General features: G+C 40.4%; 1 protein-coding gene across 5 annotated transcripts in view; it reads right to left on the bottom strand.

The window, feature by feature from the left end:
• Positions 1-4,034: 4,034 nt before the first annotated feature.
• Positions 4,035-20,356, bottom strand: part of PACSIN3 (protein kinase C and casein kinase substrate in neurons 3) — a 36,998-nt gene continuing 20,676 nt past the window's right edge. Inside the window, exons 1-11 of one of the 5 annotated variants that reach the window (XM_081344922.1) lie at positions 15,540-15,633; positions 13,945-14,045; positions 13,402-13,558; positions 12,070-12,305; positions 11,402-11,557; positions 10,532-10,707; positions 10,197-10,317; positions 9,446-9,579; positions 8,582-8,647; positions 7,955-8,115; positions 4,036-4,371 (exon numbers count right to left, since the gene is read on the bottom strand). In XM_081344922.1, coding sequence (XP_081201048.1) covers positions 4,256-4,371; positions 7,955-8,115; positions 8,582-8,647; positions 9,446-9,579; positions 10,197-10,317; positions 10,532-10,707; positions 11,402-11,557; positions 12,070-12,305; positions 13,402-13,558; positions 13,945-13,998 — 1,377 coding nt within the window. In that variant the 5' untranslated portion in view covers positions 13,999-14,045; positions 15,540-15,633 and the 3' untranslated portion in view covers positions 4,036-4,255. Of the gene's footprint in view, positions 4,372-7,954; positions 8,116-8,581; positions 8,648-9,445; positions 9,580-10,196; positions 10,318-10,531; positions 10,708-11,401; positions 11,558-12,069; positions 12,306-13,401; positions 13,559-13,944; positions 14,046-15,539; positions 15,634-20,356 lie in introns of those variants that run through there. The other 4 variants (XM_081344926.1, XM_081344924.1, XM_081344923.1 and 1 more) reach the window with 4 other exon arrangements.

The raw sequence follows: 20,356 nt of genomic DNA, 5'->3' as shown, positions 1-20,356 counted from the left end.
GCATTTAGCTCTGTGAAGGAGACAAACAATAAACAGAACAGAGAAACTGCCAACTGCCGCAGCAGGAGTTGGCCCAAGGATCTACTTGGGCTCATGAAAGATTTACAGAGGGCTCCTGGTACCAGGCCCTCTGAAGGAGACGGGGTGGAATTAGAGAGCATATAATATAGGAAATTCTGAGGTAGCATGGCGATTTAAAAAAAAAAGACATGGCGATCAAAGCTGAAACTATGCAGAGCATTTCTAAAACCAATCCTTCAAACAAAATGCTATGTTTGTGGAAAGCTTTGAAGAATGTAATTACAAGCCTTACAGCTTAAGAGTTTCTGTCGTTCAGTCAGAAGCTACTATATGGTCACTAAGCAAGCATTTTCTTCTCTTAGTAGCCTCTCTGTATCAGATTAGTGTGAGCTTTTACTGGCTTAGCTTGGAAATGACAGCTTGGGAGTTTGTTTTATCACTATAAAATAGGTAAGTGTTTAGGAATGAAATAGCAAATAGCACATCCAGATCACAGGATTCAAAGTGGAACCTTACCAAAAAAACATTTGATCAGGTCTCCTGATCTTTGCTGGAAGAGGGAAATGACCTTTGGATTTCCGTAAGATGACCTTTGAATTGATGTCTGGGTTTTTTATACTTTTGTTTTTTGGAATCACAATTCTATTAGGCCATGTTTTATTGTAGCGCTGCTATTTATCAGCCTGGAATCAATGACCCAGAAGGAAGGATATCAGTGGCTGTTCAGAAGTATAGAACAAACTTCCCTTCAAGCCAGAAGTGAAACTTGATCCTTGTAGCTTGTCCAACAGCTCCAGGAAAATATGCTTCTACTTGTTGAAGCATGGCAGCCTCCCCACTGGCACCCAAAATTTTAGTAAACAACAAAAGTATTTCACAGATAAGGAAATCGCTGAGCCCCATCACTACTGTGCTTATGGAGCATAACTGCCAGCAGGAATAATGATTTTCCTGATGTAAATATTTAGTTCCAATTAAAGCCCAGATGAAGGAAATTATTTTTTTAGACATCACTGAGCAGCAAAATTTGAATTACACAGAAATCTTAATGAGAGAAACCGTGTGGTTTTAAATACAATTCTACAATGGAATTTGGTGAACCTTTTTAAAAAGTGGTTTTCGTCTTCCCCTTGCCATTCCAGCAAGACCTTTCTTCTTTACCCACCCTATCCCAATGTGCAGTTAACAAAGCTGGGGCAGCAGCCCAAATTAGAGCACAGATCATCTGACATTGGTGTTGACTGTGCAGAAACAAAAGTCCAGCACCAGGTGTGGAGGCCTTGAGCCAGGTCAGCAAACAAGACAGGAATGCAAGATTATTTGTTTCAACAGCTGTGCTTAGGATTTTGGCAGACCTGCACCTGTGGCAAAATTTCAGTCATGCGACAATGTGTTGTCAGTGCAGGCATCGACTATAGCAGGGGTAGGCAACCTTGGCTCTTTTATGACTCATGGACTTCAACTCCCAGAATTCCTGAGCCAGCATGGGAGTTGAAGTCCATGAGTCATAAAAGAGCCAAGGTTGCCTACCCTGGACTATAGAAAGTGATCTGGATCACTTTGGGCAAGACTGCAGTGGCCTCAAGCTGCAGCAGTTTGTTGGCAACTAGTATTAGTGAAATATTATCTGAGCCCATATGAAGGGGTTGAGTTCCAAACTTCAAACTGGTACGTGCTCTGGAGTGCCATAGCTTCCTGGGAGTCAGCACAACTGAACATTTCCCCCAGTCAGGTACAAAAACTATCTCAAAATTCACAAAGGCTTTCATCCAGCTGGGGACAGCCACACATCCAGCTAGCACAGGGCTATGCTGGCTCAGGAATTCTGGGAGTTGAAGTCCACGAGTCATAAAAGAGCCAAGGTTGCCTACCCCTGAGCTAGCATAAGTCAATCAGCAGAGACCTGTGTTTCTTCTACGATCTAGCTAATCAAGTTGCTTTAACTGAAGAATATCATCCCAATCAACTTAAATCTGATTCCACAGTGACTAGCATTAGATTGGAGCAAATGTCGTATGAAGTGACCGTTGTGGCAAAAGCAGCGATGACAGCAGTTATGCACACCATTATCAGAACCCCTTCATGAGATAGTGGTTTGTTTTTTGGGACGGGGCTGATAGTCAGAAAGAGCACTGCATGTCATCGCACTAATGCATTTTCGTTATATTCTGTTTATATATTTTAAATGTTTGTAGTGTTTTCGTTTTAATAATAACTTGTTTTTATAATGATTTTTATATGTTGTTTTCTTGATTGTTGTACATTGCTCAGAAATGCTTTTTGTGAGATGGGTACATCTCACATCACATGTAAATGTGATTAATATAAATAGATAAATGCCACTAAGTGCTATATATGTATACTGCCTCAAAACTTTATGTCAGTTGTTTACTGGATGAGTAAGATGAACTTTTATCCTAGAGCAAGCTGATGGAGCATTGGCTTTTTTTTCCCATTAGCTTTTCCCAAAGGAAATCCTTACTCAGTGTAAAGCTAATTGCTCCCTAATAAGCATTTTTGTGTTGCTTATTCTTATTCTTATCCTACATGTATCTTCTTGTTCAATCTCTTAGTAAACTACTTAGAATGGAGCTGGATTGGGGGAAGCAAAGGAGGGAGGGTCAGAATGTCAAATTGGGCAAATCCAGAAGGGTCTAGGTCAGGGGTGTCAAACTGCCGGCCCACAGGCCGGATGCGTTAATGCAAAACTGTACCCACCCCATTGCCGGCAATGGAAAAAAGTTGTGACATGTCATGTGACGTTGCGAGTTTGACAGCCCTGGTCTAGAATAACTCACTGCGGCTAACTTATTGCAGCCATCTCACCATGGCCATCTTGCCCTGGCCAACTCAGTTCAGCCATCTTGCCCTGGCCAACTCGCTGCAGGAAAATCCATGTGGGATAACTCAATGCAATAAATGTTATCCGCCACTGTTTCTTCTACATCAGACATGTCAAACCCGCGAGTCACATGACATCGCGCAACGTATTGGAACTTTTTCCCCATTGCTGGCAATGGGGTGGGTGCGGTTTCGAGACGCGTTTGGCCCACGGGCCAACAGTTTGACACCCCTGTTCTACATTACTTCCATTTTTGTCAATGGAAATAATGTCGAAGAAACAGCAGCATTGACTTTATCCCATGTGGAATTGTCCCACAGCAAGTTGGCTGCAGTGAGTTGTCCCACAGCAACTTGGCAACAAGATGGCCACCCTGGGCTGGCCGTGGCAAGTTGGGCGTGACAAGTTGTCCCATTCCAAAGTCAGAATGTCAAACTGAATTGGAATATTAGGAATAAGCTTTTGCAGAAAAGCTGAGTTTTTCCTTAATATTAGGACTAACCACATCTGTGATACAAAAATCCAGACACTCAGTAGATAGAATTAGTGACTTGAGAGTTTTCTGTTTCTCTTTGCTATCATTCAACAATTATCTGGGGTTTTGCAGCCCCAATATAAAAATAATCCAATCACAGTTTGCTGATTTGGTTTAACTAAAATGTTTCTAAATTGTCAAGTTTGAATATGAATATATTCAAATCATTTGCTGCAGTTCATTAGGGATTTAAAGTAGGTTACATATTTTAAATTATATTTGAAATCATTAAGGAAAATGCTGTATTATTTGATCCAGTGTTTATATTTAAAAGCAATTATTATTGAAATAATTCAGAAAAAATGCTTAAAATGAATTCACTATCTTACCATATGTAATTATGCTTGAATAACTTATCCCTCAACTATGACACTAGGTCAAAATTTAACTTCCTAATATTGGGTGTGGGGAGTAATAGCTTGCATGGCTTGTGCCAGTAGTAAGGGCACTGAGTTAAAATGGTTCTATAATTTTGACCTAGGAGTAGTAATTTTAAATTCTTTTTCCAAATTTGCTTTTAAAACAATAGCTAGAAGGATGAATATGTTGAATTCTCTACTCCCCGGACCACAAATAGATATTTTGCTCTTTACAGAATTTGTTCCTTTTCATTCTTCTACAGTACACAGGAAATTCAGAAAATGTTATATTTCTTTATTAGAAAAAAAAATCAGCATATTTCTAGATGTTTAAAATGAAGCACTGGTTACAAGAAAAGAATATCCCCGGAAAGGTCCAGATTATTTCATTTGTTTCTTTTGTATGCAAGTTGGAAGCCCATGATTTGGGACCTCAGCAAAAACTCATCACACAATACATTTTGTCAGGTGGTTGCAGTGATGGGAGGGAAGAAGCAATCACAAAATGACCTTTTCTACATAGTTAGCAGGATACAGTCCAACCTGACCGGTCTGAAGCCGACCTTTGCACCATCCCTGTTCATCCTCTTCGCTGATTTTCATAAGCTCTTCTCCTGGACAAAGACAAAACATCAGCATTAAACAAACAGAGACCTCTTTTCGGTTGCTCAGTCACATGCACAGCAGCGTATGTGAGTAGGTAGACCCTCAGCCTAATTACATGCATGCAGGAAGCCCCAAGGAAGGCAGGGGAGAGAAATGAAGATGAAATAGGTGGTGTAATAATGACGCTGCAAGAACTATGTATCTAATCTGTCAACAGCCCGAAGGAAAAGGACCTTGAGCGAAAATAAAGAAAAGGTGAATCTGGTCTTTGGGGGCTCCAATTCGGCCAAATGCCCACATTTTTCCCAAATGAATCTGCCTCCAAATATGCTAGCACAGGCTCAATTCTTTTCACAGAAACAATTTAGCCATCTTCTCTCCGTATTGCTTAGTTCGAGTTTTAGCCCTTATACCACCCAATGTGGGATGGCCAGGACTTTTAATGTTCTGCCATTTTGTTTTCCTAGCCAACACAAAAGTGTTATTTTCTGTATTAAGGTAAAGGTAAAGGTTCCCCCGCACAGGCGTGCTAGTTGTTTCCGACTCTAGGGGTCGGTGCTCATCTCCGTTTCAAAGCCTAAGAGCCAGCGCTTGTCCGAAGACGTCTCCGTGGTCATGTGGCCGGCATAACTAGACGCCAAATGCGCACGGAACGCTGTTACCTTCCCACCGTAGCAGTCCCTATTTTTCTACTTGCATTTTTACGTGCTTTCGAACTGCTAGGTTGGCAGAAGCTGGGACGAGTAACAGGCGCTCACTCTGTTACGCAGCACTCGGGATTCGACCCGCCAAACTGCCGACCATCTGATCGACAAGCTCAGCGTCCAAACCCACTGAGCCACCGCGTCCCTATTTTTCTGTATTGCTAACTACTATTTCTCCTTCTTCTTTAGCAGAGAACATTATCATGGATAGATTCAGGGGACTTACCTAATTTTGCCTATTTTCCATTTCCCCTCCCACTATGTATACCAGACAGGAAACATGACAAGATGAAAGAATTCTACTTTATTGTAAGGTTACATTAACAAAATCTTGAAAGTCTGAAGATACAAACCTCCCACCTCTAGTTTTAACTACTTGATCTATTAGGGAGGGTCATTCCTAAGCTTCTTTCTCTGGCCATTAAGTGACTGTGTGTTCCTGCTTCTCTTGTCAGATTGTTTCCATCTCTTCCCTTCATTCACCAAGTTCATTAATACATCAGGTTAACATCAAGATGCTTACAAAGAAGCACTATTTTTGCAGCATCTCTGGGGTTTTGTTTCGATGGTGGATTTTGGAAGGAGGTAAGGAAATATGGAGTTTGCTGATTGGCTGGGCATTAGATACATTTTAAACAAGAATGGATATATTTATTGACCAAACATATCCCCATATAGCTAACTGACAAAGTCATTTAATTCAATTTTGTAATTTGTGTAAATGTGCTTATTTACTCTCAAGACCAAGTTAAGTATGTATTATGAACAGGGTGAGTGGGATCAGGCCAGAACATTAAGCACTATTATTTGAAGTCATTTGAAATGCGAACTGATGTGTTTTATTTTCAGGTAATGATCTGGGATCAATGTTAGCTTCTGTTCCACAGACAGCTGTAATATAAAAAGCCTGCTGGGGAAAAAGTCATTTTACAGAACAGTAGCTCAAAAAGTTATTTATCTCTTAGAACAGGGGTAGGCAACCTTGGCTCTTTTATGACTCGTGGACTTCAACTCCCAGAATTCTTCAATTGTGGGAGTTGAAGTCCATGAGTCATAAAAGAGCCAAGGTTGCCTACCCTTGTCTTAGAACATTCCTATGTAGGGCATATCTGGATTACTAAAATATGCAGATGTCAAAACAAACTGATTCAATTACTGAGATTGAAAACAATTTAAATAACTATAACCATTGTATTAGAAAAGCATTATAACTTTTCAATTTTGCATTTAAGAAGAAATGTCAGCTTCAAATTAAATTTAATGAAATGCATGCATGACCAATATGTTTTTCCCCCTCCATATATCATACATTTATATTGAACTGGTACTGGTAGATGATTGTGGGTATCATGAACTGGTACTGGTAGATGATTAATTGTGGGTACATCAGCAGTGGCATTTCCATGAGAAAATTTGCCTCTAATCTACCAAAGACAAAGATCCCATTCCCATAACCTAAAGTGAAGAATTTGTGGCCCTCCAGATTTTGCATAACTTAAGATCCCAGACAATATGACCAAAATTAAGTGATGATGCTAGGTTTTGGAACATGAAGGGTAGGGAGGACTAGTTTAAATTATTTTTAGGTTGTCTCCCAAACAACTATGGTGACTTTCAACTCTGCCTTTTTGCTGTAGATCCTTGGAAACAAGATATGAATCCAGTAGAGCAAACATAAATTGATGAATTGTTAATGTGTTTTGCAAGCATACAGTGGACTAAGCGCTAAAGGAAGCTGCTTCACTGCTTCTTATCTGTCTTTTCCCACTGTAGAAAAGAGATGTAAAACAGGAAGAACATTGAAGTTATATAGGCAGAATTTGGAGTGCCAAAGTGATGGCCAAAAGTGGCTGGATTCAGTTTCTTATACCAGCCTCATGCTACAAGGAACATGTATCATGTCATTACAGACACATCAAACCGAAACAAATTAGTATTACAACAAATGAGCAGGCATAGAATTCATGCGGTTCCAGTTTTCAACTGGAAAAATAGGTAATATAAAAAAGTAGGGGGAAAGCACATAACAGCAAAATAAAACTTTAAATAAAGCAGAAATACAATATTTCTAACATTCAGATGGCCCCAATGGCCACTCTCCTCAGTCTGCCCTCGTATAAAAAGGCTGAATGGGAACTTATCAACAAAACCACACGGAACTGATTAAGCATACAGACTTTTGGCTTTCACGATGTGGCAAAACTGTGGCGCTTAGGAATGGTACTGTAGCCTTTCCATTGCATTACTCATAACCACTCAGGAACGCAAAGCAGCAGAAGTGGGATAATGTTTAGCTTATCCTGTCTCTGGGAATAACAATGGCTGTCTCTTCTTTGGGTGAGGCACACAGTCCCATACGGTGCAGTTATATTAATGGCTACTTGTTTCCAGGCATTGCCAGCTGCTGCTCAAAGATGCCTGTGTCCAATTCTTCATGTGGGCAACAGGCCTGAGCTTTTATTTCTTTATTTCCATTTTTTCTGCTATGAGGAAGAGAACATTCTTGAATAACAGAGAAACACGGGTCATTTGGTATCAACACCGAAAGGAACACAAGAGCTAAGGACGTGGCCCAGCTATATATAGGATGCCTCAGGAATAAGAATAATTGTTTCAGATGTCTTTAGAACAAGCCTATGTCTTTTGAGAGAACCTGAAAAATGACATTTATTTAAATTGTTTGTTGTCTATCCTTTCTAAGCATGTAAACTGTTTTAATTTTGATGTCTTTCCTCCCCAATTTCTAAGCAAACTCTTATGGTTCAATTTTTCCCCCCATGTCCACTTAGAGGAGTCTTGGGGCCATCTAGATCTTCCTTGCTGTGAACTGTCATCCAGCAGCCCCAAACACAGTGGAAAGCATGTTAGAAGGTTAATGCATTTGTACCTGCTTTAAAGCTCAGTTCATCAGCCTCTTGTCCTGCGTAATCATACAGTGCTCGCACTCGCACACCTGGTACCTTTATATCTTCCTCATGCCCATTCACTTCCAGGCACTTCTTGGGAGTATCCTCATCTGACCACTCTGAGATTTCTTCTTTCCCTCCACTGTGCAAAGAAAGGGAGCGTGGGTAAAATGAGTAGGAAAACAAAAGGTAATTTAAAATTCACTTTTTGAAAGTATCTCTCCCCAGATCATGCAGTGTTCTAGAATGAGAATAAAGAGGCAGATATCACAAGACGAAAGGCAGAGATACCATGGAAGTTAGAGAATGGCAGATCATCAGCAACAGCTCCTTTCCAATAACCATGACCAATTCTGAAAATTAGCATCAGGCTTTCTTATTTGGACATTCTCCTCATTTACAGCTCCCAGAATTTCCAGTAAGCATTGGGAATTGTAATGCCTGCCATCTGACTTTAACTGGAGGGCAACCACATAAATGTTGAGATGGTGGACATTCTCATTTGCAAGAAAGAAGAGTGTGCACTGTGCTCAACTGCTTAACAACAAAGCTAGAGCAGGAAAAAAAGTGAGACAGGGATCCTTAAAAATCTTTAGTTTCATACTAACTTCATACAGGCTGAAGCTCTCAGGTTGTCATAGAAGTGGCTGTTTTGTTCCTCTCGATGTGAAAACCTGTGGATTTGCAAATAAGCTCTTTAAACTGGAAAAGAGATAAGACCATGCCATAATCCTCTTCTTCCAGGAATATGCAATTAAGAAAGCAGACTTTGGTACAGGAGTACCAGACGGAAGTACACAATCTTTTCTAAGGACTTCTCCAGTATGTAAAATTGTACCAACACTCAGTTTTGTAAACATGTACCAGTAGCATGTTTGGTGTATTCTCTGATCAGATTTTAGATGTACAGAACCCAACTGTGAATCCTAGAATGTCTGTCACCTATCAACTTTAGTGCAAGTCTAATAGGTATTGTTTGGTTGTCTTTTCTATACAAGATGAACTGCTCCAAGAAAAGAACAATCTAAGAATCCAGTGCTATTGACATTCAGTTGGAGAATTTCCCCCCCCCCTAGATTCAGCAATAGGTGGAATAAAAATTCTGCTAAAATCTTCATTCAGAGACCATCTTACAAGAGATTTTCATTCTTATAACTCATCAAGCAAGACAAAGGCATTCCATGCAAATTCACCCTTCAATCCATTAGTTCAATCGTTGCTTTCTAGTCTTGCTGAACTGAACCCACCATTTTTCATTGCTGCTAATTCTTAAGAGCAACAGGTTCCATATTACTATGCTGGGCTAAGAATTTACTGCAACATTGGTGCGGAAATGACCTTACAAAATATGGATTCGATTAAGAAGGATTTAAAAAAAATATAAGCTGTTAAAAATGTGTACTCTGCTTCTGAGAAATAAATGATACTGAGTTCCCTACTCAAGAGTTGGATGCAACAGTTGCAATTGTTACCTCTGTTTGGTTGCCGGAGGTGTCTCTTTCACACCATCTCCTGCAGGCACAATGCTGGTCAGAGTGACATCTTCACCACTTTTGTCACTTTTGTCCTTCTTGACGATTGCCCGCTGTGCTTCCAGAGACCATTCCTGGCAGTGGGAAATAGTAGTCCTTGAATGCTTTCTGAATATTGAACATAGTTGACTAAAGTACTTTCCCAATTCTTACTTTCTTGGCCCTCTTGCCTGTCCCGCCATCCCCAAAAGAGACACAAGTCAAAGAAGACACGGAATGTGACCTTTGGGTGTAACAAGTCTCTTTTTCCTCCCTTTGGAATAAACTTAGAATGTGGTAGCTTCATATCCACAGCCCTAATAAGCAGGCATATACATAGAATGAAGGCTATTGCTAAGCACATTGTGCTTTAGATTGTAAGCCGCCCTGAGTCTTCGGAGAAGGGCGGGATATAAATGGGATTAAAATAAATAAATAAATAAAATAAGTGCTATGTTTTATGGGGAGAGAAGGGGCTACTGCTTATTCAAAAGCATATGCCTTGCATGAAAAATGTCTCACATTCAATCCCTGGCATTTCTAGCTGACAAGACTGGGTTCTGTCTCCTCCTCCTCCTCTAAATATTTTATTCTTTAAAAGATTGTCCGTACCATTACTGGACCTCAATTTCAGTAGGATGACAAAAGTGTGACTGAAATTAATCAAGGACAAGCTCTGTGACAACTTCCTCTTAAACAATTGATAGTCTACCTCAAACTGAGGCCAGTTCATAGCCATGCCTGGTCCATGGGTACTGCGCCACCACTTCAGATCCTCTTGGTCATCTGCTGCCATTATTCCCTGATGCAAATCTCGATAAAGTGCATGGAACCTGCAATTAGAAGATACAGACATCAATCACACAATTTTTTTTTACAGAAGAGTTCAGTGTGAGGAAAAAGAGGTTACGAAAACATTGGAATAACTGTTGCTAGTGTAGAGAAATATGACCTTTTAAGAATGATCTTCCTCCAAAACCTTTCTTACCCCAGAGAGCGTTATCAAGGGCATAGAAGGACTCGCTGCACGTGCCTTCAATTTCTCACCTGTCATTGACAGACAAGTTCAGATGGTTGTGCATATCCAAGAACATCTCTTTGAAAAAACACAGACGTCTGCACTCTGCTTCCTGGCAGCCTTCAAACACCTGCTCCATGTCCTCCATGTAGCGAGGATTGTAGCGGTTTAACTCCTCCAGCATCTTCTCATAATGATCCTTGCTCTAGAGGGAATCCAACAAAATAGCAATAGCACTGGTATACTCCCCACAGTGCTTTACAGCACTCTCTGGGAGATTGTTCAAGACCGGAATATTGCCCCCAACAATCTGGCTCCTCATTTTACCGACCTCAGAAGGATGGAAGGCTGAGTCAACCTTGAGTCCCATCAGGATTGAACTCCAGGCTATGGGCAGACTTATTCTAACCACAGCACCACTGGGGCTTATTATAATTTGCTTACAAAATGCAAGCAGAAGAACTGGAAAGTTTCCTACTCTTATAAAACTTTAGAAATCTAACTAAACTAAATCAGAACTGATTGTTCTTTTGTGTTCTAGGAAGAAATAACAAAGACTCAGATTGAACCCATTTAGCATTTTAACATTTTCTCACAGGTTGCTCTGGCAGTTTTATAACAGAGTGTTTTATCTTTCTGGCTTTGCTTTATACAAAAGATCGGTTCTAATCTTCTACTTACTTTAGGGGCTAACCTAGATGGTCCTCACAACGGAGCCTTCAACCATTTCTCTTTAATCTTTATAGAGATTTTCCCCTAGCCAACAACAGAACCTCCCAAAGAAATCTAAACCCTAAACATCATAGGGGTGGGTGACTTTCTCTCTAGCCATGGAATTCTACGCAGAATCTATACTCACAATTTCGGATTAAAGACTTTCTCAACTAAGCGCAACCTACTTTCTCTGCTTCTTGTGAACATTTCTCCACTCGTTCTTGCAGTTTGCGGAGCTGCTCCTGGGATGTGGAAGTATCTGCTTTGGCATGATTTTCTCGTGTCTGTGCAGTTTTCTCCTCTTTTCGAGCAGCATGGTAATTCTTTTTGGAACTTTCCACCTTCCCAGAGATACATTAAATACTACATCAGTCATTTCAGCAGAGTTACTTTCAGCATGTGGTGACAAATAACATTATTTAACAAGCAGCAGAAAACATTTAACTCGCATTTATAATTCCTTTCTTTTCCCACAGGGCCAAAGACAGACATATCCATTTGGCCAATTTCAAAATCAGATTACATTTTAGCAATGCCTCCCTAGGAATGTGCACAGTAGTCTGTATCACACATCTGTCCAATTTAGGTAGAATTGTGTGACATTCTTTTTAAAAGGGCTAGGGAATTTGCAATATTTTTCATGAGATACTTTCCCCTAATCTGCCATTTTGTATGCTGTTTTTCACCAGATATCACACAGACTTCTGCCACAACTTAACTGAATTAGGTCCAGCAACGTGGGGCCAAGCATTTACAGTGGGCTGAATCAACTCCTTATATTTTTCAGGATCCTAAGGATGGTAAATCTCCCTCTTTTACCTCCACCCATCTTCAGGTTGCACATCCAACTCACGTCCTTTAACTTTTTCACCCAGGGCTTCTGGGCCTTGCGAAATCCATCCTCAACTTCCTTTGTCTCTCTAAAGCCACCCATCAACTGCTTATGATAGACTTCCTTCTGCCAAGCCTTGATCTTGTCTGAGTCTTCACCAGCTAGACGATTCCGTACTTCTAGATGGATCTCGCTAAGTTTGTCTGCAGCAGTCAGAAATGCATGCCAGGCTTTTTCCAAAGTGCCATATTGAGGTCCTAGGAATCAAGAAAAACAGTATAAAGGTATAACGATACCAAATATAAAGGAAGTAGCTTCTGAAGCCAAACTTCATCTGTTATCAAAATATCTATCCTACAATGTTTAAAGTGAATAATGTCCATGGAGTGAAAGCTGCGTGGATGTGTATGGGTGTATATGTAAACCAGCAGACTCAAGTGTCTATGAGTGTCAATTTACATAATAGAGTTAAAATTGCAGGAGAGCGCACAGGGTTAGCTAATTAGGCTCAGCTAATCTCAATGTACACATGTTGTACTTTGACAATAAAGGTTTATTATTATTAGAGGCAACACGGATATAGATCTAAAACACAAATAAGTGTAGAATGTCAACAAATTCTTGTTTAATTTCTATTCCATAAAGATCTAACTCCTATAAACAGGAATATCTACTACATATCAACCTGATCCAAATTATATTATTTGTACTGGCTATCTGCATAAAGTCACTTTTACTGTCTGTCCACTGATATCACTCACAGATTTCAAACTTGATGGGCTCTTGGCTTCTTATTTAAGTTAAACCTCAGTTGCCTATTCAAAAGCCAGTGGCAAAAAGCCATCAATCATTTTCAGAGAAGTAGCAGTATCAGCTCCTCCAAATTCATCCTGCAGACTTTGTGAGGTGTTTACCTTAAAACTAAAATACTTCACAGCTTTCCTTGGTTTAACAAAGTTACTTCAGAGGACAATTGGAAAGATTTATCCGTGAAAGATCAATTCTTTCTAGAAAAGCGGGAAGGGCGTGCTGCATGTCCCATCCACGAGGGAGTCTCACCTGATAGAACCTAGGAGACAAGTGTTTCCTGCTGTGGCAGGCCCCCCACCCCCACTGGGACATCATCCCTCTTGAGGAGGGCCCCAACCTTTCTGACCTTCCAGAGAACTCTTTAAACCTGCTTTTTCCAATAAGCCTGGGGTTCCTCTGGTGAAAAGAAGCCTGCACGCTGGTTATGTTATATCCGGTATTTCCTCTGTTGTGGTCTTCCTTCATTTAGTTCTTACCTAGTGTTTAACATTGAATATTTTAATTTCGGTTTCATTGTTGGGCCACATTCTCCTTCTATAATACCTTTTTCTACAGACGTTCTCCATTTGCGGGACCAATCTGTTAGCTGTTGAGCGTAGCTCTTCTCAATTTTGGCTCTCTCATGGAAGCAGGAGACAAGGTCATTGCACAACCGGTTTCCATCATCCACCCGCTTCACTGTCCTCTTGTAATTGCCAGGCTGAAATTAGACCACAGCATCAGTTACACTTGCCCTCATCTGAGATTTATCTTAAGAGTCAGAAGAATGCATCAGACTCCCCCACACAACGGGGAAGGCTTCTGACCTGTAGAATTATTTCCAACTGTCGTAAGCAGAGATAGACAGCTTGTGTATCACAGTCACAAATGTCAAACTTTATTATTATTAAGCACTAATAATAGTGGTACGATGGTAAAATGGTACCATTTAAAATGGCATCTGAATCACCTACTATACTAGGCCTGCTGTTGCTGCCTTCAATTTCTTCAAGAGGAATTTAGACCAGGAGACATTAGTTCTTCTACTAGGATTCTCCCCAACTCTTGTGGAAGCAGGACCCTACCTCTCATTTACTCTGCTCTTACCTCCCAGAAACTGCCACTGGGAGCCTCTCCGCCGGTATCATCCTCCGCTGACATCACTCTAGTTTCTTTGCAGCACAAAATCTTTGCGAATTTTGATGCTCCTAAAAAAAAACCAAAGAAAGAAATGTACATGAATTATAACATGGCAATTCAACAAAAGGCTGAAAGAACAAAGTCCTTCATTGCTCCCTAAATAGACTAGTCTTAATTTAACAATATAGGCCAACTGTCCAAGGAACACAAATGAGACAACTTCATGTCTTTTCTAGAGAAGTTTCGTTTATGAGTATTACCAATACCATCTGAAGAAGGCATCTAGTTAGTGCCAAGAACGTATTACCTATAGACCAGTGTTCCCAACAGTGAAAAGATCTGAAATAATGCAGTGTCAGCTTGAGACTCTTTGAAAATGTGGGGAAGGAGGTGTGTGTGCGCATTCATACATGCACTGTAGGAAGGGAGCAAATGATATTTTTGCATAGGAGCCTTGGTGGAGCAGTGGGCTAATGCCTCCTTAAGTAACACCAGCTGCCTGCAATCAGTGCAGGTTCGCATCCCACCAGGCTCAAGGTTGACTCAGCCTTCCATCCTTCCAAGGTAGGTAAAATGAGGACCCAGATTGTTGGGGGCAATTAAGCTGACTTTGTAATAATGCCGCTTGGGGGGTGTATGAAAGCCCTAATAAGCAGGCATATACATAGAATGAAGGCTACTGCTAAGCTTGTAAGCCGCCCTGAGTCTTCGGAGAAGGGCGGGATATAAATGGAATAAAAAAAATACATAGAATACCTTTAACTCTAAGAGATAACAGCAATCATTTTAAAACTAAAAATGATACTAATTCTCCCTCACTGTTTGGAGATCCTACCCATCACCCTCATGTCTCTATATATTCACACAGGAATCCAGAGTTGTGCCATTCAGCTACTTAAATTAACAGTGCCTTGGGGCTTTGGCATCACATAAAGGCCACTTCTGCTAGGACTACAACTCCCTAAATAGCAGAGAAGTCTGGGAGCCATAATGTAATATATAAGGTCATCTTACTTCAGAAGGCCATTTTTTTTAAAATGCAATATACATAGCAAATGAAGATTTGTACTGAACTCCACCATCTCTTTGACAATTCCCACTACCACCTAAAATACCACAGCTCATTAAAGACTAACATGCATGCTCAAATGCAGCTCATTGCTCCCTGTACATTCCAGTCTATAAAAAGTTCCCCCACACCCTTCAGAAATATCCACTTGGCCTCAGACAAGGCAGGATTCTCACAGGACCAAGAGTTTTATTCTCCCTTCTCTGTAGCAATGTCTTCCATAACGTGAAGTCTTCCTTGAGAAAGAGACCCCTAAATAGGTAAGAGAGTTAGAACCAATTCAAGCTGCCTTATCAGCCTTATCCTGTTGCATTAAGAATGCATGGCCCTTCTTTTAACAGATGCTGTCATTCACCTTACCAGGTGACTAAAGAAATTAATTCATTTGCTGAGCTAGGCAGAAGACTCAACACACCAAATGGCCTAGGCATTTTGGTTAAGAGCTTCACATCTCGGAAAGCAACAATCCCAATGTTCACTATCAGCTACATACCAAATGCAAGACCAACGCCAGGGTGAGCAGGGAAACCTTGGGGCTCTTCTTCATCAATGTGCTAGGAAAGAATAGCATGAACAGGACTTTGCAGCCGATATAGTTGGTCTGATTTAAATACATCCTTCTGACTGTATCAGTCAGGCAGCTAAAACAACCCTGAGACCAGAAGGAGCCAAGACAAACTTGGCTTGTCAGTCAGCCAGGACTGGGATTGTGCCAGGCTCTTGCACCTGCCACAATTAATCCTCCTTACTTCCTCCTCTGGCACTTTTTGCAGCAGGTATTATTATTTTACATTATATATGTATAATAATAGTGTATGAGTGAAGCAGCCCAGCCACATGGATATCTTACCAGTTGCCACCTGTCCAATTTCAGAAGCCAGGGGTAAATGAACATAAATTTCAGGCATGGGAAGGCTTATGTGGAAGACAGACACATGGTAGTACCTAGGAAATCAGGGTTTTTTTAAAAGGCAAGTAGGCACAGTCATGAACTGTGTTCAGAAACTGATCAGCAGTGAATGAAACTGTTTCCAAACTGTTGCTTAGGAACAGTGCAGCTGCATTTTCTCCCATCATTAAACTGATGTCTGAAGTCCAACCTGAGGAAGAGTCCTCTAATCTAATGAGGACTGCAGAACTTGAAACCTATAAAGAGAGCAACAAGTCAAGAAAAGAATGCCAAGGGAATGGGCTATCTATTTTCCCCGATCAAATAACCTCACTGTATGTTTCAGGATAGAAGCCTAATGCAAAAATGACAATCTTTTCTAATGGATTATATAGATTTGATCATATAGAGCTGAGGTGGGAACTACAGCCCTTTGATGGCTTGTGGACTTCAACTCCCAGAATTCCTGAGCCAGCGTGTTCAACTAGCCCAGGGGTTGGCAACCTCGGCTCTTTTATGACTCGTGGACTTCAACTCCCAGAATTCCTGAGCCAGCTATGCTGGCTCAGGAATTCTGGGAGTTGAAGTCCACGAGTCATAAAAGAGCCGAGGTTGCCGACCCCTGAACTAGCCCACTGGTATTTTTAACACTGTTGAAATCAATTCAGAGTAAAGTATTTGGTTCTACCTTGCGTTCTTTTTGCAAAGTGAAGGAAAGAAAAGTTCTATATAAAGATAATGAAGGTTTGGGGGTAAGTGCTATATAGAGAAAACTCATTTATTCAGGATTCAACCGAGTAAACAGCTATTTATGAGGCTGATTAAGATGCCTCTCTACAGTTCTATGTTAGTTCATATGCAGGGGATATTCCTTTTCCAATACAATCAGGAATCTTTATGATTCCTTTCACTCTTAAAATAATTAAATTCAAAAACCATCACAACAGTCCAACAAACTAAACAAATATCATGTGATTCTAAAAAGTGAAAAGTTCCTATTTTTGAGGTGGGTGTCCTCAAAAGTGTTTCTGTGCCCTCCCGACTGATGGTTCGTGAAAATGGGGATGCCTCAAGACATGATCAGCAATTACATGACATGTACTGAAACTTCTCCAGTAACTAAAAGGACTAGAAATATGCCTTGAGAAGGCTTTCCTAAAACTATCCATGGCTGTGTAAGATTCCTTAGCTGTGTCTGGTTACGTGCCAGAGGGGGCAATAAGAAGACTTTCAACCCATGATCAAGGGACCAGATTGACTATCCCACATGGGGGCAGAGATGGAAATAGCTGAATATTTACAGGACAGCCTCAATCTATTCAGAAAGAAGGCTGAGTCACAAGGCAGGTATAAAAAGCACAAATATCCCAGCAATCTTCCACATCATGTCGTTTTCATGTGAGTCAGCAAATGGAATTTTTCTTTATTGCATAGGCTAGTAAATGAAGTACCGGTAAATACAACATGTTATTATATGGGAATGCACAGGAGGAACATCCTATTAATCACATATCCAAATACGTTGTTTATTTGTTATGAATTAAACTATGTCCCGTATTAACAAATAACGCTGCTTTAGTGACAAACCTCAGACAGATGAGTCCAGCTCCCTTTACATTTTTTTATTCACATGTACTGCAGGTATAGAAGTTAATTTTTTGTAGAGGATCACATTACAGCAAACCTGCCCCTCCTGGAACTTTCCCCCCCTCTCTCACCTGTACTTTGCATCCTTTAATGTGCTTCCTACGAACAGAATCTCTGAAAACATCAAAATGCCCCGAGAAAACTTTGATGGATCAAGTTAAATAGCTATTGGAGCCACTAGACTGCACACGTAAAGGTCAACCTGGTGACTCTTGGAACTCAGTGATACGAAGCAAATGCAACAGCATCTCCCTGTTTGTGTTTCTCACAAGAAAAATACTCAGTAACATACCAAGGCCTATAAAAATATAGCCTTGGACCTTCAGCTCTAGGAGGAGTTGGTTATTTACGGTTTTCTCATGACCATCAGAAAACTGTCCTTTTGCTCCTTATTTGTGAGCAGCTATGACTCTATTTATGCGCAGTCAAGGAAGCTTAGTTATCGATTATCCAACTCTATAGTAGTACTAAAAACAGAGAGTCTTCTTGGATTTTTTTTTTCATTTCTGTTCAATTGTGTCTGATTCTTGGAGAATGCCTGGACAAATCCTTGCAGTTTTCTTGGTAAGATTTTTCCGAAGTGGTTTGCCATTGCCTGCTTCCAGGGCTGAGAGGATATGACTGGACCAAGATCACTCAGCAGGCTTTGTGCCTAAGACAGGACTAGAATTCATGGTCTACTAGTTTCTGATGCCCGATGTCTTAACCACTACACCAGACATGTCAAACACAAGGCCCGGAGGGCTGGATCCAGCCCGCGAAGTGGTTTCATGTGGCCCGCGAAGCCATCCTGGAAACAGGGAGGGAACGGCCCCCACTGCCTTGGCACTTGCCCCGGTCCCATCTCCTTCTGCCAGAGACCCTCAGATCTGTCCCACTCCTGCCCAGGCCCCCATAGGCACCCTTGATGCGAACAATGTAGAGCTGGCCATGCCCACCCAGTAGGCCATACACACTCTAGCCACGCCCACCCAGTAGGTTACGCCCACCCTGGCCACACCCACCCAGCCCCCTGCAATGCTGATGCGGCCCTCAGTGAAATTGAGTTTGACACCCCTGCACTACACCAAACTGGCTCTCTATAGATTAAATGAAAACAGAACCTCTTCTTGGTACTGACCCTCAGATGCCAAGGCATTTACTAAGTGTATTAGAAAAATGCAGTATCTGAGGTCTCCTTGCCGGCAATAGGCCTGGCAATATCATTGACCCCACTTGCTAACCAGCCAGCCCAAGATAGCTGGTGGCAGTAGTAAAAAGCTTCATAATGATAAACTTTTTTCAGAGGAACACACTGGGCAGATGTGAGAAAGTAACAGGAAAAGACAGGAAAAGAAAATGGTTTTTATTAGCTGTAATAAAATTCACATTCTTGGCACACTGAAAGGTATGTGTGTTGAGTGCACGTGTGTCTAGAGCCTATAAAATTTATATCTGCATGGTGTTTTAAGAGACTGATTTTAAATACTTCCACATATTTTTACATGTGAATTAAACATGACTTTAAGTAGTTATCAGCTTTTCCTTTACACTCAGGCCAATTCTTCATTCACTCTAAAATACAGTAACTCCAATGCACAGTAATATAAATACTGACATGTTGTGTAATGAATAAATGAATCCTAACATGACCTCTCTCTCTAACCCATTATATATAGGCACCACTATGGGTGTGCTCAATCTTTTACAGCTTCTTTAGTTACAAAAGACTCTTCTTATGGTACTATTAACTTCAGTGTGAACAGATGTCATGGAAATTAATGACAGCTTTATTTATAGAGATACATAGAAAAAGTGGGCATTTGGCTACTGGAGTGTGTTTGTATGCATGTATATTTGGAGGATGTTTCAATTGGTCAAAATGCAACTGAAGGCCAGAATATTATTTTTAGTTTTAGGAAACCTATGTACTTTACATTTCAGAACTACACGGCTATAATGAACTGTAATTAATAAATGAATTTAACTTAATACCAGGGGTACATAAGAATCAGTCTTTTCTACAACAGCAATGATTCATTTCCTAGCTCACAAATCCTTTGGAGGAGATAACTAGTTGAGAAAGAAACCAGAAACCAGCATTTTCTGGCTTCTTCCTTGGAATTTATACCCTTCCAAACTGCCTAATCCAGTTTAAAAAATTAGTAAAACATCTAATCACATAAGAACATAATAGTAATGATATTTCTATAGCAGAAACATTGGTAAAAGGATAAGTCAGAGAACAGTCAGAACTTCTATGCCATACTAATTGTTAATAGGGATGTCTTTACAATAATTACATATTTAATCAGACTGAATATGCAATTTTGAATTTGGAAGCTTATTTCTATCACAGCAAATACATCAAGGTAGTCAGCATGGGCCTAGTTTTATAATTATGCACGGATAAACCATGCTAGAATGGATATCTCTAACTTTATAGTGCTTCAGCCATAATTTCATGCATTCCCTCCCAATGTTAGATATATATATTTCCATTATTTGGGGATATTATACTTTATACTACCAATATATTTTCAAGACTGAATCATATTACAAAAAAGAAATTAAGCTATTAATATTTATAGCTGTAATCCTTCCAAATACCAAGCACACCTTTCAGTTTGCTTTCTACTTAACAGAATATCTAGTGAGTCTGAATTTACTGGAATAATTATTGGCTGCACTCTTCCTAAGATCACATTAAGAGGGCAGGGTTTTGATCTCTTCTGGATCTGGAATTGATGCCTAAGAGAGCCAGTTTGTTGAAGTGGTTAAGGTACCAGGCTAGA

Source organism: Vipera berus (genome assembly GCF_964194415.1).
Source record: "Vipera berus genome assembly, chromosome: 1".
Lineage (NCBI taxonomy): Eukaryota > Metazoa > Chordata > Lepidosauria > Squamata > Viperidae > Vipera > Vipera berus.
The sequence above is the reverse complement of the archived record's forward strand: the minus strand, read 5'-3'. Positions and strand labels throughout refer to the sequence as shown.